We start from the raw sequence: 26358 nt of genomic DNA on the forward strand, positions 1-26358 counted from the left end.
AGAACGTCTCCATTCTCGTTTTATTCCAACCAGTAAATCTTTCCGTTTCCAGCGCGATGTCCAGCCCCGTCGCGATGACCGTTCACACGTTTTTGAAAACAGTAAAAAAATCGCCGAGTTAAAAACCGAACTAGCTTTAGTCATTGTCCGTGGAGTTGATTCCTGCATCGATTGAGAAAAAAAATAAATTACAAACCGTTTTCTGCACATAATCTTCACAGCGCCGCCTTAAATAACTTCCTGCTGATTGCACACAGTGAGGAGAGAAGGCTGTTTGTGGGAATAGAGTTTTTTTTTTGTTTTTTTTTAAGGAGGAGCCGCAAGTTTTCCTCTTCCACAGTTTGAGTTTTGGTCCCTTTCGCAGCAGAGGTTGAGCGGCTCGACCCCGCGGCTCGACCCCGCGGCTCGACCCCGCGGCTCGACCCCGCGGCTCGACCCCGCGGCTCGATCCCGCTTCAGTCCCGTTAGTTTCAGGAGGTTTTTCCCGTCAGTCCCTCTTTTTAGTGTTTCCCGCGATCACCTTTTCTGCTCCCAGATCTCGGCCATGTTGAGGTCCAGGCGCTCCAGGCTCTTCAGCACCTGCAGGTTTTCAGTGTAAAACGCCACGTCCACCACCACCAGCCTGGACAGAGCAGGGGGGCAGAGGGACATGTCAATATGAGGAAAAAAGGTATGGCAAGTTAGCGTAAATGCTCTAATATAGGCCGGGGCCTTTATTTACTCAAGGGCATCAGGTCCAGGCCTTTATTGGAACCAGGCCACAATTAGAGACAGGCCTTTATTTCTATTTGAGCAAAACGGACGACCAGGAAAACAAAGAAAAACGAGATTTGTGTCCATCATGTGTGTCCAACATTTCAAACCCTCTCCCAGCGGCTGGAACATTGACGCCTTTTATTTTGTCGGGACAACAGGAAGTGTTTCGTTGCTGTTAGCGGAGCTTTGACATCAGTGTCACTGCAGGTTTCTGTTTCGTTTTTACCGCGGACCGGATTATTTGTTGTTATCTTGTGTAAAAGGCGAGTTTAGACGGAGCGTTTGTGTTTGTGATCGATCATGAGACTGACCCGAGAGAAGACGAGACGCTCGCGCTGATGGGAGGAGTTATTTTGAGGCGTGGGACTGACCTGCACACGGAGCAGCTGGACGTGCTTTGAAGACGCGATGGAGACTTTATTAAAACCCTGGAGGGTCACACAACATTTGTTGCCCTGTTTCCAAATATCGTCACAGGAGGTTTGAAAAGTGTCTAAATCTGTGTCAAAGTTACGCTCGGATCAGCTCCTCCGCAGCGTCCCCCTCGGCCCGGGTTCAGTTTGTTACTTCCTGCACCTGAGTTTTCATTTACACCAGTATGAGACAAATTCCTAACATGGGGAATATTTCTACTGCTATAGTTTCTAATAAAAGCCCCGGCCTGTTTTAGAGACCGGCTTTAATTTGCCTCCGCCAGCCGCGAACCCGGCCTCTGTCGGAGACCCGGCCCCTGTCGGAGACCCGGCCTCTGTCGGAGACCAGGCCGCTAATGGAATACAGTATTAGAGAATTTACGGTAAGTGTTATTTAATGTTTACATATTTGAAAAAAAATAAGTTCCTTTATGCACGAAAACGGCCAAAATTGCAAAGATTTTTTGCTACAAGATCTAAATACTGAATCTTCCCAGGTTTAAATAGATGTTTTATTTTATTTTTGATGTATTCCTTACAAAGATTTGCTCAGAGGGCATTTTGGAACACGCTTAGTTGTACTGTATATGTATGTAAATATATAGCTTATTCAACAAGTGGAAAAAAGACGGCGAAAATTCAAATTTCACCTTGCTTTATATAGTTCAAAGCTCAATAAATCAGGCGGGAATGAGATATTGAATAATTTCTCTGAAAAAAAAAATCCCAAAATCCTGCCCAAGACTGTTGTGTGGAGTCTGCAGGAGATTTGTTGCAAGAGTGAAAGGAAAATTACCATATTTTTATAGTTTTTATTAAAAAGATCTATATCATGCAAAATCGCTGTTATACTATTTCCTTATCAAAAACACTCTGACGGTTTTTACGTCATAGTGTCAAACAGGAAGAGCCCGACGCCTGTAATGTAATGCCTTTTCTTAAAGGAACAGGCCAGCGTTTTTCCATACTGAGATATGTTCTTACCTGAGCTTTGACGAGTTCTTTAGGACCTGTCTGATCTTCCCCCGTGCCTTCAGTCACGTAAACACAGCACAGACGGCGTTAGCATTTAGCCTCTCCCTCTCTCCTCTATAGCTCCAAAACAGGTCAAGATAGAAGCTACCAAGCTCTTCCACGTTTTCCCTATTTAAATATGGTTACGTGAAGTGTTCCACTACAAAGTATAATTACACAAAATTAAACAATGTGGATTTTCTAAGCGGATAAAAGGGGGAACTATATTGTAAGGCGTAATAATACCAGGAGTAGTTCGAAATCCGCGCAGTAATCTTCACTTTGTCAAATTACTCCTGGTATTATTACGCTTTTATCCGCATTGTTTAATTTTGTGTAATTATACTTTGTAGTGGAACACTTCACGTAACCATATTTAAATAGGGAAAACGTGGAAGAGCTTGGTAGCTTCTATCTTGACCTGTTTTGGAGCTATAGAGGAGAGAGGGAGAGGCTAAATGCTAACGCCGTCTGTGCTGTGTTTACGTGACTGAAGATCAGACAGGTCCTAAAGAACTCGTCAAAGCTCAGGTAAGAACATATCTCAGTATGGAAAAACGGCAGCCTATTCCTTTAATTTCTAAAACAGCTTTTTCATTATTTCTGTTGTAAGAAAGAAATAAAGGAAAAAGAGCTGAACAAACGCCCCCCTGAGCGTCTGAACCACTGTGGTAGTTTTGTTTAGTATAGAACAATACTGCACAGCTCACATCATCACATGTTTGTTAAATATTTATGATCATGTTTTACCCGTTTTGAGGTCCTCCGTCGTTGACGACTCCGAGTCGAGACAACTGTCGCTTTAAGTGTAACTTAAAACTGGCATTTATCCTCAGGAACAGCATCTGCACAAACGAGACACAATGAACTGAATCTAATCCTGAATAAACAGAACCTGAAGAGAGCAGAGCGAGTCCCACCTGAGTCTGCTCCTCCGGCAGCAGCTCAGAAATGGCCTCGTGCATCTTGGCCATTTGTTTGCACACGTTTCTGAAGCAGGCGGACGGCATGGGCGCCTTCACCTCGTACTGCAGATACACGAGTACATGTGTTATAATGCAGTAACAAACTCACTACTGTGTCATCCTGGTTAGTTTGGGTTAGTTTAGGGTTAGTTTGGGTTAGTTTGGGTTTGTTTAGGGTTAGTTTGGGTTTGTTTAGGGTTAGTTTGGGTTGTTTAGGGTTAGTTTGGGTTGTTTAGGGTTAGTTTGGGTTTGTTTAGGGTTAGTTTGGGTTGTTTAGGGTTAGTTTGGGTTTGTTTAGGGTTAGTTTGGGTTTGTTTAGGGTTAGTTTGGGTTTGTTTAGGGTTAGTTTGGGTTGTTTAGGGTTAGTTTGGGTTAGTTTAGGGTTAGTTTGGGTTAGTTTAGGGTTAGTTTGGGTTAGTTTAGGGTTAGTTTGGGTTAGTTTAGGGTTAGTTTTGGTTGTTTAGGGTTAGTTTTGGTTGTTTAGGGTTAGTTTGGGTTTGTTTAGGGTTAGTTTGGGTTTGTTTAGGGTTAGTTTGGGTTTGTTTAGGGTTAGTTTGGGTTGTTTAGGGTTAGTTTGGGTTAGTTTAGGGTTAGTTTGGGTTAGTTTAGGGTTAGTTTGGGTTAGTTTAGGGTTAGTTTGGGTTAGTTTAGGGTTAGTTTGGGTTAGTTTAGGGTTAGTTTGGGTTGTTTAGGGTTAGTTTTGGTTAGTTTAGGGTTAGTTTAGGTTAGTTTAGGATTAGTTTGGGTTTGTTTGGTTAGTTTAGGGTCAGTTTGGGTTTGTTTAGGGTTAGTTTGGGTTTGTTTAGGGTTAGTTTGGGTTTGTTTAGGGTTAGTTTGGGTTTGTTTAGGATTAGTTTGGGTTTGTTTAGGGTTAGTTTGGTTAGTTTAGGGTTAGTTTGGGTTAGTTTAGGGTTAGTTTTGGTTGTTTAGGGTTAGTTTTGGTTGTTTAGGGTTAGTTTGGGTTTGTTTAGGGTTAGTTTGGGTTTGTTTAGGGTTAGTTTGGGTTTGTTTAGGGTTAGTTTGGGTTAGTTTAGGGTTAGTTTGGGTTAGTTTAGGGTTAGTTTTGGTTGTTTAGGGTTAGTTTTGGTTGTTTAGGGTTAGTTTGGGTTTGTTTAGGGTTAGTTTGGGTTTGTTTAGGGTTAGTTTGGGTTTGTTTAGGGTTAGTTTGGGTTGTTTAGGGTTAGTTTGGGTTAGTTTAGGGTTAGTTTGGGTTAGTTTAGGGTTAGTTTGGGTTAGTTTAGGGTTAGTTTGGGTTAGTTTAGGGTTAGTTTGGGTTAGTTTAGGGTTAGTTTGGGTTGTTTAGGGTTAGTTTTGGTTAGTTTAGGGTTAGTTTAGGTTAGTTTAGGATTAGTTTGGGTTTGTTTGGTTAGTTTAGGGTCAGTTTGGGTTTGTTTAGGGTTAGTTTGGGTTTGTTTAGGGTTAGTTTGGGTTTGTTTAGGGTTAGTTTGGGTTTGTTTAGGATTAGTTTGGGTTGTTTAGGGTTAGTTTGGGTTGTTTAGGGTTAGTTTGGGTTTGTTTAGGGTTAGTTTGGGTTTGTTTAGGGTTAGTTTGGGTTTGTTTAGGGTTAGTTTGGGTTGTTTAGGGTTAGTTTGGTTAGTTTAAGGTTAGTTTGGGTTGTTTAGGGTTAGTTTGGGTTGTTTAGGGTTAGTTTGGGTTTGTTTAGGGTTAGTTTGGGTTTGTTTAGGGTTAGTTTGGGTTTGTTTAGGATTAGTTTGGGTTTGTTTAGGGTTAGTTTGGTTAGTTTAAGGTTAGTTTGGGTTGTTTAGGGTTAGTTTGGGTTGTTTAGGGTTAGTTTGGGTTTGTTTAGGGTTAGTTTGGGTTAGTTTAGGGTTAGTTTGGGTTTGTTTAGGGTTAGTTTGGGTTGTTTAGGGTTAGTTTGGTTAGTTTAAGGTTAGTTTGGGTTGTTTAGGGTTAGTTTGGGTTGTTTAGGGTTAGTTTGGGTTTGTTTAGGGTTAGTTTGGGTTGTTTAGGGTTAGTTTGGGTTTGTTTAGGGTTAGTTTGGGTTTGTTTAGGGTTAGTTTGGGTTGTTTAGGGTTAGTTTGGGTTGTTTAGGGTTAGTTTGGGTTGTTTAGGGTTAGTTTGGGTTTGTTTAGGGTTAGTTTGGGTTTGTTTAGGGTTAGTTTGGGTTTGTTTAGGGTTAGTTTAGGGTTAGTTTAGGGTTTGTTTAGGGTTAGTTTGGGTTGTTTAGGGTTAGTTTGGGTTTGTTTAGGGTTAGTTTGGGTTGTTTAGGGTTAGTTTGGGTTGTTTAGGGTTAGTTTGGGTTTGTTTAGGGTTAGTTTGGGTTTGTTTAGGGTTAGTTTGGGTTTGTTTAGGGTTAGTTTGGGTTTGTTTAGGGTTAGTTTGGGTTGTTTAGGGTTAGTTTGGGTTTGTTTAGGGTTAGTTTGGGTTGTTTAGGGTTAGTTTGGGTTGTTTAGGGTTAGTTTGGGTTGTTTAGGGTTAGTTTGGGTTGTTTAGGGTTAGTTTGGGTTTGTTTAGGGTTAGTTTGGGTTTGTTTAGGGTTAGTTTGGGTTTGTTTAGGGTTAGTTTGGGTTGTTTAGGGTTAGTTTGGGTTGTTTAGGGTTAGTTTGGGTTTGTTTAGGGTTAGTTTGGGTTTGTTTAGGGTTAGTTTGGGTTGTTTAGGATTAGTTTGGGTTGTTTAGGGTTAGTTTGGGTTTGTTTAGGGTTAGTTTGGGTTGTTTAGGGTTAGTTTGGGTTTGTTTAGGGTTAGTTTGGTTAGTTTAGGGTTAGTTTGGGTTTGTTTAGGGTTAGTTTGGGTTTGTTTAGGGTTAGTTTGGGTTTGTTTAGGGTTAGTTTGGTTAGTTTAGGGTTAGTTTGGGTTTGTTTAGGGTTAGTTTGGGTTTGTTTGGGGTTAGTTTGGGTTTGTTTAGGGTTAGTTTGGGTTGTTTAGGGTTAGTTTGGGTTGTTTGCTTTACCTTCAATAAAACCTTCTCAAACAGGCTGTCCATGATGGCCACCAGTTTGGCAGAAATCTCAGCGATGTGGTCGTTGTAATCCTGCGGAAAAACACGAGGAACTGATCACAAAGGCTTAGCTGAAAACTGTGACGCTCCTGTTGTTCATGTCACGCAGCCCTAAGACCATGACGGAAGCATTTTGTTGATTTTTAACACAGTAACGGTATAAACCCCAAACGTTGACTGGATGAGGAGAGCGGCCGCTGTGGGAAAAGCCCTGTTCACAGTCAGGACAGTTCTGCCTATTGTGGCGTAATCGCAGAGCTGGGAAATTACTCTACATATAATCAAAATCACAATCTCTACCTTGGTCAATATCAATAATCGTCCTGGGACTTCACAATCGTCAGGTTTAGAACCAGTTCTTTGGCAGAAACAGCTCCTAGTTTTGGAGTTGGAAGATTTTTGTGTGTTAAAGGAAACTGGAGGAAAGCATTGTTTCTGTTTGAGCTCAGGTTTGCACAAAAGATACAGTATGTCTCATAAGTTCTCATAGAAAAAAATAATAATAATAATAAAGATTGATCAATATGAGGAAGAATAGCTTGCTTTGCTGGAACCAGTGTTGTTTTTGGCCCTTTTAGTTTTAGTTTTAGTCTTTTGGACGAAAATGCTTTTGGGTTAAGTCACATTTTAGTCATTTCAAAATATGATCGTTTTAGTCAAAATTAAAACGAAAATTAAAAAAGGGTTTTGTCAAGTTTTCATCTGTTTCATTATAAGAAGTTATAATTAATTTTGATAAGTCTTGGAAATTGGGATAAATAATAGCTTCTATTGGCTTTCTAAAGCTTTCGACAAACAGATGACACCACGATAGGCACTGGCAGAAGTGCTCAGCCGACTGTGAACAGGACTTTTCCCAAAAGCGCCCGCTCTCCTCGTCCTCTGATCATCGCGAGAGATTTTTTTAATTTTTTTACCAACAGCGCTGTCTGCACATATGTAGCTACCTCAACGTGCTTTCTGCGTTCAGACGCCACGGTATTGAAAACTGTCCTGAGAAACAATAAAGTCCCTGTGACCTGGATGTCAGTCGCTCCGAGGAGGATGTACGCGAGCAGTGACCGCACGCCACGGGGAGAGAGAGAAAGAGGCGCCGCTGCCCCGGGCGCATCATGAGCAGCACGGCGCCGCTCCGGGTCACGTTTACTGTGTGTTCTCTCACTCCGCGCACAAACGATCTGACCAAAAACTTTCTCCCATTTTTGTCTCGTCTCATTGACAAACTCGTAAACGTCTCGTCCCCAAAGAGCTCATTTTAGCTCGTCATCATTACGTTATCGTCATTAAAAAAAGGGGCGTCAACGAAAAGATATCGTTCTCGTCTTCATTGACAAAAACACTGGCTGGAACTGACTGTAAAATGTGTCAAATGACGTGTCAGAAACACCAGTGCCGTGCGGGCGTGGTGGTTACCTTGGTGATGTGGTCAAAGTGCCTGAGGACGCTGAACTGTTTGGGCTGTAGCTTGGTCTCGAAGTGCGCTCTGATGAGGGGAATGTAGAGGACCACGAGCTGCAGGCACCGAGACGCCAACGCTGCAGGAGAAACCACGACAACAAAGAGTCAAGCCCGAGAAACGCAGGACACGATGGATCAAAGACAGCGCCGGGTCAAAGGCTAAAGGTTAAAGAACATTATCTTTATCAAAGCCCCACATCCATTAGTCTGAGATGAGACGGATGAGACGAGTTCGTACCCAGGTTTTTTGTAGTGATGGTCTTGAGGCCCACGACCTGCAGAGCCCCGGCTCCCAGGACCAGCTGGCAGCTCCGAGAGTTGAAGTGCTGCAGACGAACAGACCGAGACGGGGGAAAGTTCAGGACTTCATGGGAACAAATACATTGCCAAACTTTCACAATAAGGGGCTTAGTTATCGCACTAGGTCTGGGGTTTGTACTTTTTGTTTCTTTTTTGTTTAAAATCAACAAATGAATCAGTCACTCTGTTTAAAAAAAAAAGGCCTTTATTTGTTCGGACTCTCCAACGCGTTTCGGTCACAGTGGCAACTTTCTTCAGGTGCTCGGATCCTCTTTTCATTCATAAAATCGATGTTTCTTCTTCAATATAACAGAATGATCACAGTATTTGAAATGTTTTATCCGATTATAAGAACTTGTTGGATGAACTGAATGCATAATTTCATAATAAACTAGGGCTGTGCAATTAATCGAAATTCGATTACGATTTCGATTACAACAGTAAACGATTACAAAATTAGCATAATCGCAAAAAATCGATTTTAATTTTTTTTTCCACATTTTTTTTATTTATTTTTTTTCTAATTTTTTTTCTTTTTTTTCTAATTTTTAATTTTTGGATTTTTGTCACTTTTTTGCTGGATTTTTGTCATTTTTTGCTGGATTTTTGTCACTTTTTTGCTGGATTTTTGTCACTTTTTTGCTGGATTTTTGTCACTTTTTTGCTGGATTTTTGTCTTTTTTTGCTGGATTTTTGTCACTTTTTTGCTGGATTTTTGTCACTTTTTTGCTGGATTTTTGTCTTTTTTTGCTGGATTTTTGTCTTTTTTTTGATGGATTTTTGTCACTTGTTTGCTGGATTTTTGTCACTTTTTGCTGGATTTTTGTCACTTTTTTGCTGGATTTTTGTCATTTTTTTGCTGGATTTTTGTCACTTTTTTGCTGGATTTTTGTCACTTTTTTGCTGGATTTTTGTCATTTTTTTGCTGGATTTTTGTCACTTTTTTGCTGGATTTTTGTCACTTTTTTGCTGGATTTTTGTCTTTTTTTGCTGGATTTTTGTCATTTTTTTGCTGGATTTTTGTCACTTTTTTGATGGATTTTTGTCGTTTTTTGATGGATTTTTATCACTATTTTTGCTGGATTTTTGTCACTTTTTTGATGGATTTTTGTCTTTTTTTGCTGGATTTTTGTCACTTTTTTGCAGGATTTTTGTCACTTTTTTGCAGGATTTTTGTCACTTTTTTGCTGGATTTTTGTCTTTTTTTGCTGGATTTTTGTCACTTTTTTGCTGGATTTTTGTCACTTTTTTGCTGGATTTTTGTCTTTTTTTGCTGAATTTTTGTCTTTTTTTTGATGGATTTTTGTCACTTGTTTGCTGGATTTTTGTCACTTTTTTGTTGGATTTTTGTCACTTTTTTGATGGATTTTTGTCACTTGTTTGCTGGATTTTTGTCACTTTTTTGTTGGATTTTTGTCACTTTTTTGCTGGATTTTTGTCACTTTTTTGCTGGATTTTTGTCACTTTTTTGCTGGATTTTTGTCACTTGTTTGCTGAATTTTTGTCATTTTTTTGCTGGATTTTTGTCACTTTTTTGATGGATTTTTGTCACTTGTTTGCTGGATTTTTTTCACTTTTTTGATGGATTTTTGTCTTTTGTTGATGGATTTTTGTCACTATTTTTGCTGGATTTTTGTCACTTTTTTGCTGGATTTTTGTCTGTTTTTGCTGGATTTTTGTCAGTTTTTTGCTGGATTTTTGTCATTTCTTTGCTGGATTTTTGTCACTTTTTTGATAGATTTTTGTCTTTTTTTATGGATTTTTGTCACTTTTTTGCTGGATTTTTGTCTTTTTTTATGGATTTTTGTCACTTTTTTGCTGGATTTTTGTCTTTTTTTGCTGGATTTTTGTCACTTTTTTGCTGGATTTTTGTCACTATTTTTGCTGGATTTTTGTCTTTTATTGCTGGATTTTTGTCATTTTTTTTGATGGATTTTTGTCATTTTTTTGCTGGATTTTTGTCACTTTTTTGCTGGATTTTTGTCTTTTTTTGCTGAATTTTTGTCACTTTTTTGCTGGATTTTTGTCACTTTTTTGCTGGATTTTTGTCTTTTTTTGATGGATTTTTGTCTTTTTTTGATGCATTTTTGTCACTTTTTTTGCTGGATTTTTGTCATTTTTTTGCTGGATTTTTGTCACTTTTTTTGCTGGATTTTTGTCACTTTTTTGCTGGATTTTTGTCACTTTTTTGATGGATTTTTGTCACTTGTTTGCTGGATTTTTGTCATTTTTTTGCTGGATTTTTTTCACTTTTTTGATGGATTTTTGTCTTTTTTTGCTGGATTTTTGTCACTATTTTTGCTGGATTTTTGTCACTTTTTTGCTGGATATTTGTCTGTTTTTGCTGGATTTTTGTCACTTTTTTGCTGGATTTTTGTCATTTTTTTGCTGGATTTTTGTCACTTTTTTGATGGATTTTTGTCTTTTTTTTATGGATTTTTGTCACTTTTTTGCTGGATTTTTGTCTTTTTTTATGGATTTTTGTCACTTTTTTGCTGGATTTTTGTCACTTTTTTGCTGGATTTTTGTCACTATTTTTGCTGGATTTTTGTCACTTTTTTGATGGATTTTTTTCTTTTTTTGATGGATTTTTGTCACTTTTTTGATGGATTTTTGTCATTTTTTGATGGATTTTTGTCACTTTTTTGCTGGATTTTTGTCACTTTTTTGCTGGATTTTTGTCTTTTTTTGCTGGATTTTTGTCACTTTTTTGCTGGATTTTTGTCACTTTTTTGCTGGATTTTTGTCTTTTTTTGCTGGATTTTTGTCTTTTTTTTGATGGATTTTTGTCACTTGTTTGCTGGATTTTTGTCACTTTTTGCTGGATTTTTGTCACTTTTTTGCTGGATTTTTGTCATTTTTTTGCTGGATTTTTGTCACTTTTTTGCTGGATTTTTGTCACTTTTTTGCTGGATTTTTGTCATTTTTTTGCTGGATTTTTGTCACTTTTTTGCTGGATTTTTGTCTTTTTTTGCTGGATTTTTGTCATTTTTTTGCTGGATTTTTGTCACTTTTTTGATGGATTTTTGTTGTTTTTTGATGGATTTTTATCACTATTTTTGCTGGATTTTTGTCACTTTTTTGATGGATTTTTGTCTTTTTTTGCTGGATTTTTGTCACTTTTTTGCAGGATTTTTGTCACTTTTTTGCAGGATTTTTGTCACTTTTTTGCTGGATTTTTGTCTTTTTTTGCTGGATTTTTGTCACTTTTTTGCTGGATTTTTGTCACTTTTTTGCTGGATTTTTGTCTTTTTTTGCTGAATTTTTGTCATTTTTTTGATGGATTTTTGTCACTTGTTTGCTGGATTTTTGTCACTTTTTTGTTGGATTTTTGTCACTTTTTTGATGGATTTTTGTCACTTTTTTGCTGGATTTTTGTCACTTGTTTGCTGAATTTTTGTCATTTTTTTGCTGGATTTTTGTCACTTTTTTGCAGGATTTTTGTCACTTTTTTGCAGGATTTTTGTCACTTTTTTGCTGGATTTTTGTCTTTTTTTGCTGGATTTTTGTCACTTTTTTGCTGGATTTTTGTCACTTTTTTGCTGGATTTTTGTCTTTTTTTGCTGAATTTTTGTCATTTTTTTGATGGATTTTTGTCACTTGTTTGCTGGATTTTTGTCACTTTTTTGTTGGATTTTTGTCACTTTTTTGATGGATTTTTGTCACTTTTTTGCTGGATTTTTGTCACTTGTTTGCTGAATTTTTGTCATTTTTTTGCTGGATTTTTGTCACTTTTTTGCTGGATTTTTGTCGTTTTTTGATGGATTTTTGTCACTATTTTTGCTGGATTTTTGTCACTTTTTTTGCTGGATTTTTGTCTTTTTTTGCTGGATTTTTGTCATTTTTTTGATGGATTTTTGTCACTTTTTTGCTGGATTTTTGTCACTTTTTTGCTGGATTTTTGTCACTTTTTTGATGGATTTTTGTCACTTGTTTGCTGAATTTTTGTCATTTTTTTGCTGGATTTTTTTCACTTTTTTGATGGATTTTTGTCTTTTTTTGATGGATTTTTGTCACTATTTTTGCTGGATTTTTGTCACTTTTTTGCTGGATTTTTGTCTGTTTTTGCTGGATTTTTGTCACTTTTTTGCTGGATTTTTGTCATTTTTTTGCTGGATTTTTGTCACTTTTTTGATAGATTTTTGTCTTTTTTTATGGATTTTTGTCACTTTTTTGCTGGATTTTTGTCTTTTTTTATGGATTTTTGTCACTTTTTTGCTGGATTTTTGTCTTTTTTTGCTGGATTTTTGTCACTTTTTTGCTGGATTTTTGTCACTATTTTTGCTGGATTTTTGTCTTTTATTGCTGGATTTTTGTCATTTTTTTGATGGATTTTTGTCATTTTTTTGCTGGATTTTTGTCACTTTTTTGCTGGATTTTTGTCTTTTTTTGCTGAATTTTTGTCACTTTTTTGCTGGATTTTTGTCACTTTTTTGCTGGATTTTTGTCTTTTTTTGATGGATTTTTGTCTTTTTTTGATGAATTTTTGTCACTTTTTTTGCTGGATTTTTGTCATTTTTTTGCTGGATTTTTGTCATTTTTTTGCTGGATTTTTGTCACTTTTTTGATGGATTTTTGTCGTTTTTTGATGGATTTTTGTCACTATTTTTGCTGGATTTTTGTCACTTTTTTTGCTGGATTTTTGTCTTTTTTTGCTGGATTTTTGTCACTTTTTTGCTGGATTTTTGTCACTTTTTTGATGGATTTTTGTCACTTGTTTGCTGGATTTTTGTCATTTTTTTGCTGGATTTTTTTCACTTTTTTGATGGATTTTTGTCTTTTTTTGCTGGATTTTTGTCACTATTTTTGCTGGATTTTTGTCACTTTTTTGCTGGATATTTGTCTGTTTTTGCTGGATTTTTGTCACTTTTTTGCTGGATTTTTGTCATTTTTTTGCTGGATTTTTGTCACTTTTTTGATGGATTTTTGTCTTTTTTTTATGGATTTTTGTCACTTTTTTGCTGGATTTTTGTCTTTTTTTATGGATTTTTGTCACTTTTTTGCTGGATTTTTGTCACTTTTTTGCTGGATTTTTGTCACTATTTTTGCTGGATTTTTGTCTTTTATTGCTGGATTTTTGTCATTTTTTTGATGGATTTTTGTCATTTTTTTGCTGGATTTTTGTCACTTTTTTGCTGGATTTTTGTCACTTTTTTGCTGGATTTTTGTCTTTTTTTGCTGAATTTTTGTCACTTTTTTGCTGGATTATTGTCACTTTTTTGCTGGATTTTTGTCTTTTTTTGCTGGATTTTTGTCTTTTTTTGATGAATTTTTGTCACTTTTTTTGCTGGATTTTTGTCAGTTTTTTGCTGGATTTTTGTCATTTTTTTGCTGGATTTTTGTCACTTTTTTGATGGATTTTTGTCACTTTTTTGATGGATTATTTAAAAAGCAACAAATAATCGTTTGAATAATCGTGATTTCAATTATGACAAAAATAATCGTGATTATTATTTTTTCAATAATCGAGCAGCCCTATAATAAACCTCTGAAACTTTTTTATTAAGAACAAACCATTTACTACAAACCCAAATTCTTTCCAATCAATGTTTGTGAAGATGTTACTCCAAAAGAATTAACACCAAGGAGTCGTTTAATTATCGATAATGTGCCTTTTGTTCATTCCATCTAAGATATATATGAATAGGAACTAGAGCCTGTTTTCTCACATCTAATTTCTAACCTCTGATTTAACTAGATCAAAGTAAACCTCACCTTGAGTAGATCGGAGAGTCTCGTGAGCATGTCCGTGGAGATGGAGGGGATGTCGTTCACACACTGACAATACTCCAGGAACATCCGGATCAGCAGCAGAACAGTCCTGGAAATCACCAAAACTTAAACCTCAGAAAATACACCTCCGTAAACACCTGAAGTTATAAACAAAGTCTGAACTAGGGTTAAGTAGGACGTCTCATCTTCACAAAGTTCACAACTTTCCTGACGCAGAATTTGGGGATGTTCGAAATGCTTCAGAAAAGTTTGGAGCGTTTGGACACACCTAATACTCCCTTTTAAAATGTTTGTATATTGAAGTCGTTAACACGCAAATAGGGAGGCACCGATGCCACTTTTTCGAAAACCAATATTGATTTAAGTACTTGCCGATACCGAATACCGATACGAGTACAAGGCATTTTCCACAACATTCTTACTTTTTTCACAGCAGATTGGTTTGTAATGAGTTAATTTACTCATTTACATTTCCTTAAGTAAAGTAGTCGACACTTTTAAGAGAAGTTATATCAGAATTGAACAGATATTTTCATTGCTCGGTCCATCATAGGCAGAACAGCTCATGTCCTAAAGCTCGTCAATGCTTGTGCTTTATTCATTTATGTATTTTTATGTAACAATAGTACAGTGTTAATTTCGTCGACTAAAATATTTCGTCTTAATTTTAGTCAAAGTGATATTTTTGACGACTAAAACTGGACTAAAACTAAATTAAAAGTTTTTCATGAGACTAAAACTATGACTAAAATGTCCAGATATTTTAGTCGACTAAAATAAGACAAAATAAAAATTAAAAAGCAGAGACTAAAATCATCCAAACTTCTATTGAGCGTCTGAAAGAGCCTCAGATCATGTAAATTCTCTGCCAAATGAACAGGTTTGTGCTTTGTTCATGGAGCAGCTCCATGAAGTCGAGGACCACGATTAAATATGATTATAATGAAGATTATAAATGCAAAGTCGACTAAATTAGTCTTAAATTTAGTCGACTAAAACTAGACTAAAATTGAAAAGTTTTTTTGGACTAAATCTCGACTAAAATTAAATTACATTTTAGTCAAAAGACTAAGACTAAAACTAAAATAAAATATGTTGTCAAAATTAACACTGCAATAGTATTGAGATGTTACTTATTACTGCAGATAAATGGTCTCTTTTCACCTTTACTTCAGCTCCGTGTGGATTTTCTCGTGTGTTTATAATAACTCATCCAGGAGCTTCAGCATTTTGATTGTTCTGCTGCAGCTCATTTTGGCTCAACATAAACATGCTGTATGTCTTTATTTTGGATTTTTTGAGGACTTTTTAGTCGCTGGGTTCGTTTTTCAGATGAATAAACCCCTGAGCATAAAACGGCGTAAGAATCGCCAGAACTGTTAGCCGTGAGTTAGCGGCTAGTCAGCAACATTAGCATCATTAGCCTGTATGTTGTAAACACTGCAGACTCTGTAGCACTAACAACATTAAGCTCTGGTTAAATCCAGCTCGGACTCTGGTTTAGGGAGTGTCGTCTGTAATAAAGTCAGCTCTATGTGGAATATTCGATTTACACTGAAGAATTCTCCAGTTTGTTGCTATTTTCTCTCCTCAGTGGAGCTGCGTCCTGTGGCAGCGCCGGCCACATGACAAGTGGTATCGGTTTCTGGTATCGGGACCTCATGAATGAGTACGAGTACAAGCATGTGGTATCGGCCCGATACCCGATGCTGGTATCGGTGCATCCCAACACGTGAGGTCAGTAACAGCAGCTCACCCGACGACGGCGTATTTCTGCCCGTTGACCAGCAGGAACTCGGTGGGTTTCCTGTCGTCGGGACCGGAGAGTTTGCGCTCGGGGAGGGAGATCTTTCCGTCAGCGATGGAGTTCACCAGGTCCTGAAACTCCGCGGGAACTTCTGCCTGTTTCCACCGTTCGTTATCCAGCAGCAAACTGAGACAAACAGAGAAAAACCGTCAGCGGCGTTTCATTTACCCCAAGGAACACTGGAAATGGACAATTTGCTTAAAGAAGACAGTGTTAAAGACCGACCCGAGTTTGTTTTTGCGCTCCTCGTGGAAGCGGTGGACGAAGCGGTTGGCCTGGCTCTGCAGCGCCCCCCTCAGGCTGACGCTGCGCCGGCCGCTCAGCTCCTCCGTGTCCCGGACGAAGCCCTCCACGGCGGCGGACAGGGACACGAACTCAGCAGACGAGAGACGCTCCAGAGACCCGTCCTGAGGAGAGAGACGAGTTCTTCAAAGGCTTTAACCTCTTAACTCCCGCCTGAACCGAGTCATCAGATTTTTTTTCCATCATTTTTTTGTTGGGTATTCAACTCATTTTTGTAACTTTTTCGTCTTTTTTTTAATCACATTTTTGTCATTTTTTTGTCATTTTTTGTCACGTTTTTGTTATTTTTTTTGTCATTTTTTGTCACATTTTTATTATTTTTTTTGTCATTTTTTGTCACATTTTTGTCATTTTTTTGTCACATTTTTTTTTGTCATTTTGTGTCACAATTTTGTCATTTTTTTGTCAAATCTTTATCACATTTTTGTCATTTTTCCGTCAATTTTTTTGGTCATTTTTTAATCACATTTTTGTTATTTTTTTGTCATTTTTTGTTACATTTTTGTTATTTTTTTTGTCATTTTTTGTCACATTTTTATTAATTCTTTTGTCATTTTTTGTCACATTTTTACAAATTTTTTTGTCATTTTTTGTCACATTTTTGTTATTTTTTTTTGTCATTTTTTGTCACATTTTTGTTATTTTTTTTGTCATTTTTTTGTCACATTTTTATTGATTTTTTTGTCATTTTTTGTCACATTTTTATTATTTTTTTTGTCATTTTTTGTCACATTTTTGTCATTTTTTTGTCACATTTTTATTAATTTTTTTGTCATTTTTTGTCACAATTTTGTCATTTTTTTGTCAAATCTTTATCACATTTTTGTCATTTTTCCGTCCATTTTTTTGTCATTTTTTAATCACATTTTTGTTATTTTTTTATAATTTTTTGTCACATTTTTGTCATTTTTTTGTCACATTTTTGTTATTTTTTTGTCACATTTTTATTTTATTTTTTTGTCATTTTTTGTCACATTTTTGTCATTTTTTTGTCAAATCTTTATCACATTTTTGTCATTTTTCCGTCCATTTTTTTTGTCATTTTTTAATCACATTTTTGTTATTTTTTTGTCATTTTTTGTCACATTTTTATTATTATTTTTGTCATTTTTTGTCACATTTTTTTCCATTTTTTTTGTCATATCTTTATCACATTTTTGTAATTTTTTCATCCATTTTTTCTCACTTTTTTGTCACATTTCCATCATTGTTTTCGTCTCCGTTTTGTTGCTATTTTCAGCTTTTTTCCAGAAGCTTTTGGACTGGGGTAAAGCCAAACTGGAGAAAATGCTCTCGGTTCAGGTGGGAGTTAAGGGGTTAACTTGGGGTAATCGTGGTTACCCGGTAAAGCCCTTTGATTAACCGTGAGGCTTCACATGTGGACTCTTGAGCACTTCTGATTAGGCACGGGACGATAAACCATAATGTGTTACACCACAAGGGGGCCCCGCTCCCCTTATCAGTGCAGGCTTTGGGAAGAATGAGTGAGAAACGCTGCCCCCGCTGTCATGGCAGGGAACAGGTGAACCCGGTGGATCTGAGTTACTCCACACTTTGCCCTCCCCGGGAGAAAGTGTGGGATATTTTTGGGATTTACAGCAAAAGAAAACTTAAGATGAAACTCCCACATGAGGAACATGACCAGGGGCGGACGGGCCATATGTCCATACCTCTTACCCCCGGCCTTAACCAAGCTTAACCCAAATCTAAAAGCTCATAAGAAAAGCATCAAAAAAGTGACGAAAACGAGGATGAAAACGAGACAAAAATGTGACCAAAAAAATGACAAAAATGAGATGAAAACACAGCAACAAAGCAATGAAAAAAGCCACAAAAACGTGACAGAAACACAACAAAAAAAGAAAACACGAAAACACGATGACAAAGCCACAAAAAAGTAATAAAAAAACAACAAAAACATGACATTAAAGCTTCAATCACTTTTGTAGGCCTTCGCTTTCAAATGAGGGGTTACGCTGTTGCTCTCCAGTTGAGGAGCTTTTAGATTTGGGTAAAGCCGAACTGGAGAGGGTTAACATATGTCTTTGTGGAAGGGCTAATTTGGGCCAGGCTGGTCAGAGTCCAGGGCCGTTTTTAAGTCCCAGTCCGGCCCTGAACATGTCGAAGGAATGAGTCTGTGCCAAGAGCTAAAGCTACGGACTTACAGCTCCAACAATCTGAGGGACAAACACCTGCATGGTTTACAGACAGACAAACTTAAAGAGGGGGTATTCTGCTTTTTTCAGTCCCATAGCACCAGTCTATATCACACTACAATGATGACAAACCTTCTGTTGGTCTGTAAATGCAGTAAATTAGAATAACTGCCTTGTATAAAATGTCTCTCTCAAAATGGCTGCGGTGAATGTCTTGAAATAGGCCTCTGCCTCTTTAAGAACCTCTGAGCCTTTAGACACGCCCCCTCCACACGCTGTCTGTGGCATCAGTGGGGAGGGGGTTCTGCTGAGGAGCAGTGGTTGGTTACTCGGCTGGTGACCAAAGCTCGGAGGCGTCTCCAGGAGGTGGGGGCGTTCCTAGGAGGACTAAAAATCGATTTAAATTTAGCTTTTGCTTGATTTTTGTCACTTTTTTGATGGATTTTTGTCTTTTTTATATGGATTTTTGTCTTTTTTATATGGATTTTTGTCACTTTTTTGATGGATTTTTGTCACTTTTTTGATGGATTTTTTTAAAGGCAACAAATAATCGTTTGAATAATCGTGACTTCAATTATGACAAAAATAATCGTGATTATTATTTTTTCAATAATCGAGCAGCCCTACACTTCAGGCATGTTTTTAATGAGGGAATGACAGAATAACATGATGTGAAGCTTGAAAAAGTCGATTTTGCATAATACCCCCCCTTAACATAACTGAAGTAAACGTGCTTCAGTCAAAGGCTTTCCCAAAGTTTGTCACATTTGCAGACCAGGCTGGATTAATGCGATGCTAGCAGCACCGCACGACTCAACTGTATTGTTTTTTTTCTGAAATAATTAAACCAAAGTGCTGCTGACACGACCCTTTATGTTTCAATGTTTTATTCTATAACGCAAATCAGCTGGTTTTCGCTCTGTACTACTGTTACTGTTTAACTCATTATATACACTGCAGTGCAGGAGAGAGGAGGCTGGGTCAGAGAGGGGGGGCCACAGCGGACACCCACTACACCAACTGCTGCCAAAAACTGGAGGTCAAAGTTCTCAAAGAAATGTGCGCAGTGGAAACAACATCTCGGAAAACAAGAACCGCACAGGAAGATTTGGACAATCTGTGCTGCCAACAGCGGTGAGGACTCGGTGATCTTATCTTATTTACAAAAGTGTTTTTACTAATAATGTTTTCATTGTCATTTCTGAATTTATGAAATAAACTTGAAAAAACTTGAAATACTTTATGTAGGTCTCACTCAATAGCAGACGATGAAGAGGAATATTTCATCACCCAATTCCCATAATGTCTGTAATTTCTGCAAGCTTCAGTGAAATATTTAAACCAAATATCGTGATAATATCGTTAATCACAATCATTTTTGGGCAAGGTTATCGTGAAACCAAATTTCATTATTGTCCCATCCCTACTTCTGATATACTTAAAGGAATAGTTCACAGTTTTTCCATGCTGAGATATGTTCTTACCTGAGCTTAGACGAGTTGATGTGTACCTGTCTGGTCTCTGTGCGTGCGCTCAGTCACGCAAAAGTTGTTGTTAAAGGGGGGTATTATGCAAAATGGATAAATAATCTTGTCATTATGTCTTTCCCTCATTAAAAACATGCCTGAAGTGTTGCCTTGGCACATTCACGTATTTCTGAGTAATCTGTAAAAACTCTGATGGCGGCCATTTTAGGGATAGGTTTGCCTGAGTCCTCCTAGGAACGCCCCCACCTCCTGGAGACGCCTCCGAGCTTTGGTCACCAGCCGAGTAACCAACCACTGCTCCTCAGCAGAACCCCCTCCCCACTGATGCCACAGACAGCGTGTGGAGGGGGCGTGTCTAAAGGCTCAGAGGTTCTTAAAGAGACAGAGGCCTATTTCAAGACATTCACTACAGCCATTTTGAGAGAGACATTTTATACAAGGCAGTTATTCTAATTTACTGCATTTACAGACCAACAGAAGGTTTGTCATCATTGTAGTGAGATATAGACTGGTGCTATGGGACTGAAAAAAGCAGAACACCCCCTCTTTAACATTTGGCCTCTCCCAATGTATTCCTATAGCTCCAAATGGGGGTGAAGTTGGAAGCGACCACGCTCTTCCACGGGCACAAAGATCAGACAGGTACGGATCAACTCGTCTAAGCTCAGGTAAGAACATATCTCAGTATGGAAAAACGCTTATCAAAGCTTAAAGGAACAGGCCACCGTTTTTCCATACCGAGATATGTTCTTACCTGAGCTGTGACGAGTTCTTTAGGACCTGTCTGATCTTCACCCGTGCCTTCAGTCACGTAAACACAGCGCAGACGGCGTTAGCATTTAGCCTCTCCCTCCCTCCTCCAAAACAGGTCAAGATAGAAGCTACCAAGCTCTTCCACGTTTTCCCTATTTAAATATGGTTACGTGAAGTGTTCCACTACAAAGTATAATTACACACAATTAAACAATGTGGATTTTCTAAGTGGATAAAAGGGGGAACTATATTGTAAGGCGTAATAATACCAGGAGTAGTTTGGCATCCGTGCAGTAAAGTGAAGATTACTGCACGGATTTTGAACTGAGTCTTACCCTGGCTCTGGCCGTGAGTAGTTTGACACAGCGGTCGTGGCTGACGTCAGAGGCCGTGAACAGCGCCTCCTGCAGGTTGTTCATGATCCGGTTCAGCTCCAGCTCAGAGGGCATCATGTTGTCAGCTGATCTGCAAAAGCACACGGGGAATTTAGAATGAGGCAGGAATATTGTGTTGGAAGAGTTGAATTTTCAGTTGTGGATTGTTTGATAGGTTTTACAACAGAAATGTTTAGTTTGATCCGCGAACTCTTGCTTTTTCACCACATTTCTTTGCAAAGTCGCTCATATAAATATATAAACTGACATGTTGTTGGCGCCCCCTGCTGGCTCCGCGTCCGCCTGCCGCGCTCCTGCTTCCCGGACACAGTTCTGCTCCATGTGCTTGGCCTCGTTCAGAGCGTCGCTGATGAACAGGCCTTCGTGAGTGAGGTACGCCAGCTCCGCCTCCCCCTGCAGCTGCAAGGCATTCTGGGAAACGTCAGCGGAGGAGTCGGCCACGGGCGCCGCGTGAACCTGCAGCTTCTGATGAGAGTCCAGCGCCTCCAGGACCACTTTACGGATCACGTTTAGCGTCAGCTGAAGGAGGAGGAGAAACAGCTCTTTTAGACTTTTAGGTTTGTGCAGCTTTTAAATGATATTTTAATTACCAAATAAATTCTATATTTCTAAAAGCACAAACAAAGAAACAAATCTGGACGTATATAGTTTCTTATGATATCCAAAGAATTTAAATCAGAGGAAATTAGACACAATACACACAACATGATTTCAGCTAAAACTGCAGCTCTGTGTTTTAGTCCAGTGATTCTCAACAGGTGGTTCGCCTTTCCCAGAAAACCTTATTAATATTTATGTACAGAAAAGTGCACAATCACTACTAGAGTCTGATAAAATTAGTTTTTTTGGCTGATTTAAAGGTCCTATATCCTGCAAAATCGACTTCTTGGAGCTTTTAGCCATGTTGTTATGCTATTTCCTTATCAAAAACCCCCCCAGAGTGGTTTGTGGCTTCATTCACGCAGCTCTCAGTAATCCTCCTGAATCCTGCTCTCTGAGGCTCCGCCCTCCTGCTCTCTGAGGCTCCGCCCTCTTGCTCTCTGAGGCTCCGCCCTCTCCTGGTGAACGACTGAGTGTTCAGTTGTGTCGTCACAGCGGAACGGAAGTGCTCGACGTCTGTAATGTAATGTCTTAATTCTATGCTTCCGGCCTGATTTTAATTTGTAAAACAGCTTTTTCATTATTTCTGTCGTAAGAGAGAAACAAAGAGAAAAAAAAGGGAAAAAAATAAAAAGGATGTGCCCGAGGTGCTTCCAGGTCAGCTGTGGCCAAAACAAACACATCCCTGAGCGTCTGAACAGATCAGTCATGTTTGCGCTGCAGCTGAAGATGGAGCTCGTTGCAACTTATTCTGGTTGTTTTTCTGTGTCTCTGATGGATGTTTGGTGAACCTTCGCCTGAATCAAAGTGGATTAACTTTTATAACCAACGCGAGTCCCGTAATGTAAACAGCAATGGACCAGAGTGGTGAGTTTATCAAAACGTGTGTTAGCTTGTGTGTTAGCATATTAGCTTGTGTGTTAGCCATTTATGAAGCTGTGTTGCAGATGTCAACTCCGTATAACTGCATTGTGAAGTAACTTCACTTATTGCTGTTTATTTATATTACGGTAAAGTATGTGCGGAGAGAGGGGGCGGAGTTAACTGAATCGAAGCGTTGTGTCTTCCGGGTTTGAAAAATACCTCCAGAAAACACTTATATTTATCACAAAAATGAGTGCTCCATAATGGTAGAGGTACAATATATCATATAAATGCCATACTTAACTTTGGAATGGCTAAAATAGCATGATACAGATCCTTTAATGCTTTTGTTTAGGAAAAGACAATATTTGACATTGTGGTTAGTCTTAGTCATATTTGGGTCACGGTTCCTCATCCCAGGGTGATCACGGGTCCCGACGCCAGACCAGCTGAGAACCACTGTTTTAGACAAACATTTTTATACTTGACTTATGCTGTAAAAATGTTGAGCCGCGTCATTATTCAGGATATTAAACGATGCCAAACCATAACAAAAATGCTACAAAACATCTAACAGATGGTTTCTTACTTATAAGAACAGTTTCACTCTGACCACATACTTCAACTTTTGTCTAGTTTTAGTCGACTAAATCTAAAATGAATTTAGTGAAGTTTGCAATTATAATATTTATTATAATCATATTTTTGCTATGAACAAAGCTCAGAGCTGTTCCTTCAGCAGTGGATTTAAATGATATGAGGCTCTTTCTATTATTAACTGTTGTCTGCATGTTATTCGCTGTGTCTGCACTATCTAACTATACCCTATTGGAACAACAAAGTCTCATGAACAACTTTTAATTTAGCTTTAGTCTCATTTTAGACAGAAAATTACTTTGACTAAAAATATGATGCAATATTTTACTTGACAAAAATTAACACCATCATACGCGGCACGCTGCTAAATTTCACTTATTCACCTTATTCCGCCCCGCCCACTTTTGCCACTTTTTCCCTTGTCTCGGCACTTCCGTTGTCCAGACACTTCCGGTCGAGCGCGAAGCCCGTTCATTTTAACGGAGAACGAGGGAAAACATTCTCCGCTCAAATCTGATGTTTAGCAGATTGATTTGTGTAAAATGTCCGATGTTCATTTGCACCGACATGTCGACACTGCAGCGTTTCTCTGCGCGGCCGAAAAACGGCTTCGTTTTCGTGTAGTGAGTGAGTTCATGCAGACTTCTCCAGCCCCATGGTAACACATAGGAGAAAAGGGGCGGGCACAGTGAATGGCAGGTGAATAGAGACTATATGCAAGTTGGCCATTTTATACTCACTACTGCCACCTCAGGTCATACGCGTAACTGCACCTTCTATATTAAGCTCATGCATGCTTCACTTCAGATCTGAATTAACACCTTTCTGAGAGACAGTGCAGGATTTTAGAGGCAGTTGTGGTGAACTAGTTTGAGCTCATTCTACACATTAGGACATGGCTGGAACATGTAGGGGGAGGAAGATACTTAATTTTGACATTTTTAAACTCCCTATAGTCCCATTAAAGAGACTAGATGCAAGTTGGCCATTTTATACTCATTACTGCCACCTCAGGTCAAACATGTAACTGCAGCTTCTATATTAAGCTTGTGCATGACGGCACTTCAGACCCGAAGTAACAACTTTTTGAGTGACAGAGCAGGATTTCAGAGGCAGTTGTGGTGAACAGGTCTGAGCTCACTCTTCTCAAATAGTTATTCTTAACATTTTTAAACTCAATATAGTCCCTTTAACATGTTACAGCTGCACTGATCACGACACACTGCACTGTAGCGCCTATAACTCGGCTGATGTAGCTCAGCACGGGAGAATAAACAAATGAGGGAAGTCAGACGCAGAAGTTCTGCAGACGCCTTATGACCTTTTTCAATAAAGATGAACCGAAACTGAGCAGGAGCTTCTGAAGCAGGTGCAGCACCGAGAGGGAAACTGTCTTTGCTCAGCTGATCACGAACCGGAAACGTTACAACCACACGCGTGTTACAGTATCAACCGACATGAGATTCATCACAAAAGCACCAACTGTGTGTTTGACATTTCTGAAATCAGAAGCTCAAGATATAAAAGGCCTGATGAAAACTAGGGCTGCTCGATTATTGAAAAAATAATAATCACGATTATTTTTGTCATAATTGAAATCACGATTATTCAAACGATTATTTGTTGCCTTTAAAAAAATCCATCAAAAAAGTGACAAAAATCCATCAAAAAAAGACAAAAATCCATCAAAAAAAGTGACAAAAATCCATCAAAAAAAGACAAAAATCCATAAAAAAAGACAAAAATCCATCAAAAAAATGACAAAAATCCATCAAAAAAATGACAAAAATCCATCAAAAAAAAGTGACAAAATCCATCAAAAAAAAGACAAAAATCCATCAAAAAAAGACGAAAAAACCATCAAAAAAAAGACAAAAATCCATCAAAAAAAGTGACAAAAATCCATCAAAAAAAGACAAAAATCCATCAAAGAAAAAAAAAACCATAAAAAAAAAAAAAAAATCCATCAAAAAAAGACAAAAATCCAGCAAAAAGTGACAAAAATCCATCAAAAAAAAAGACAAAAATCCAGCAAAAAAAATAAATATTGAAATCGTAATCGAATTTCGATTAATTGCACAGCCCTAATGAAAACCCCTTTTATTCTTTTATATTTGATCAACTAAAAAGAGTCACATGGAGCAGAGACTGTGGGGTGAAAAACAGAGAAGTCGAGTCGGGACTGACCTTGATTCTTTGCAGAAACAGAAGGAAACACTCAAAGACGTTTTTCAACAAGTCGAACCATTGAGGAAACATCATGACGCGCATCTGATCCGCTAGCCTAAGGAGGAAAAGAAAATATCATCATTACTGTATCATTAGGAGACACAACATCCAAGCAAGAAGCCACAGAACAACACTTCCATCTGACAATATTTCACCCTCGGACGAAACAGGATTCAAACTTACTTAGTGACGACTTCGGTGTCGATGTCTTCGATCTGTAAAACGCGGTCTGCGACGCACTGGGGAGAGAAAGCCTCGTTATTTGGCTGAAACGGTGTCAGATTTCTCCCGCATGGGTAATCGGCGTTACCTGGTTCACGATGGCTTTCGCTGCTGAAATCATCTCCTCGTTGTAAATGTCCAGAAAGTCCAGCTTCCTCTGACGCAGCAAACCGAACACCAGCGATTCCAGACGCTCCTGAACGCACCGCAGACAACACCATGGGAAAACAACTTGTTATTGATTAAAGGCTCAGAGCAGGCAGCACAAGTCCAACCCCACGATTACACAAGTTTATTCTCCACCAAGAGGAAAAATGATTCACTCTACACAAAGCAAAAGCAGCTAAAACTAAGTCAAAGCATTATTGAATTATTCCAAACAACGAGAACATTTGGATTCATTCCATTCATTAATTTAAAACTCATGATTAGAATTTAATTATACAGTATAACCTCTTAACTCCCACCGGAACTGAGCACATTAGCTTTACCCAAATCTAATCTGGGAAAAAAAGCGTCAAAATACAGACAAAAATGACGAAAACATGACAGAAAAATAACGAAATAATGACAAAAACATTACGAAACCTCGACAAAAAAGTGACAAAAATAGATGACAAAAAACACACCAGAAAAGCAACAATAACACACTAAAAAAGCAACAAAAGAGCAATAAAAAAGGGAGGAACAAGTGACGAAAACATGACAAAAAACAAAGAGAAAAATGACAAAAAATTACTAAAAAGTGCAGAAAACACAAAAAAAGACAAAAAAGTGACAAAAAAGACAAACAAATGACAAAAAAAAGACGAAACCACAGTAAAAAAGCAACAAAAAAGTGATGAAAAAGTGATGAAAACATGACAAAAAAACAAAGAAAATGACAAAAAAATTACTAAAAAGTGCAGAAAACACAAAAAAAGACAAAAAAGTGACAAAAACTCAAAAAAACAAACAAGAAAATGACAAAAAATTACGAAACCTCGACAAAAAAGCAACAAAAAGGTGACAAAAAAAAAGACAAAAACACAGCAAAAAAGTGACAAAAAAGGCATAAAAACACAACAAAAAAGCTACGATCAGTTTTGTAGGTCTTAGCTTTCAAATGAGGCCTAAAGGCTGCAAGATCCTGTCGAGAAGCTGCAGCTGAACTGGAGAAAGTGTGCTCGGTTAACGGGGGGTTAAGAGGTTAAATTATTCAAAACAATGATGACATTTTGATTAATTCCACACAATATTTCATAATAATTATAATAAGCCAATGATTAGAATTGAATTATTTAAGAACATGAGTGTTTGTCACCTTCTCTGAGGAAGCTTTTGCGGCCTTAACCTGCGATGGGCAC

At 38.0% G+C, this 26358-nt stretch overlaps 1 protein-coding gene across 1 annotated transcript in view; it reads right to left on the minus strand.

Moving 5' to 3' along the window:
* The window catches only part of vps54 (VPS54 subunit of GARP complex), a 39815-nt gene continuing 13457 nt past the window's right edge, over positions 1 to 26358 (minus strand). The window contains exons 9-22 of the mRNA XM_079553523.1: positions 25101 to 25208; positions 24974 to 25029; positions 24749 to 24845; positions 20748 to 21019; positions 20441 to 20570; positions 15632 to 15813; positions 15356 to 15532; positions 13582 to 13687; positions 7805 to 7892; positions 7522 to 7643; positions 6061 to 6141; positions 3104 to 3211; positions 2934 to 3028; positions 1 to 622 (exon numbers count right to left, since the gene is read on the minus strand). Of these exons, the coding sequence (XP_079409649.1) occupies positions 517 to 622; positions 2934 to 3028; positions 3104 to 3211; positions 6061 to 6141; positions 7522 to 7643; positions 7805 to 7892; positions 13582 to 13687; positions 15356 to 15532; positions 15632 to 15813; positions 20441 to 20570; positions 20748 to 21019; positions 24749 to 24845; positions 24974 to 25029; positions 25101 to 25208 (1728 nt within the window). The 3' untranslated portion in view covers positions 1 to 516. The remainder of the gene's footprint in view (positions 623 to 2933; positions 3029 to 3103; positions 3212 to 6060; positions 6142 to 7521; positions 7644 to 7804; positions 7893 to 13581; positions 13688 to 15355; positions 15533 to 15631; positions 15814 to 20440; positions 20571 to 20747; positions 21020 to 24748; positions 24846 to 24973; positions 25030 to 25100; positions 25209 to 26358) is intronic.

This window comes from Gobius niger (assembly GCF_951799975.1).
Source record: "Gobius niger genome assembly, chromosome: 3".
NCBI classification, from domain to species: domain Eukaryota; kingdom Metazoa; phylum Chordata; class Actinopteri; order Gobiiformes; family Gobiidae; genus Gobius; species Gobius niger.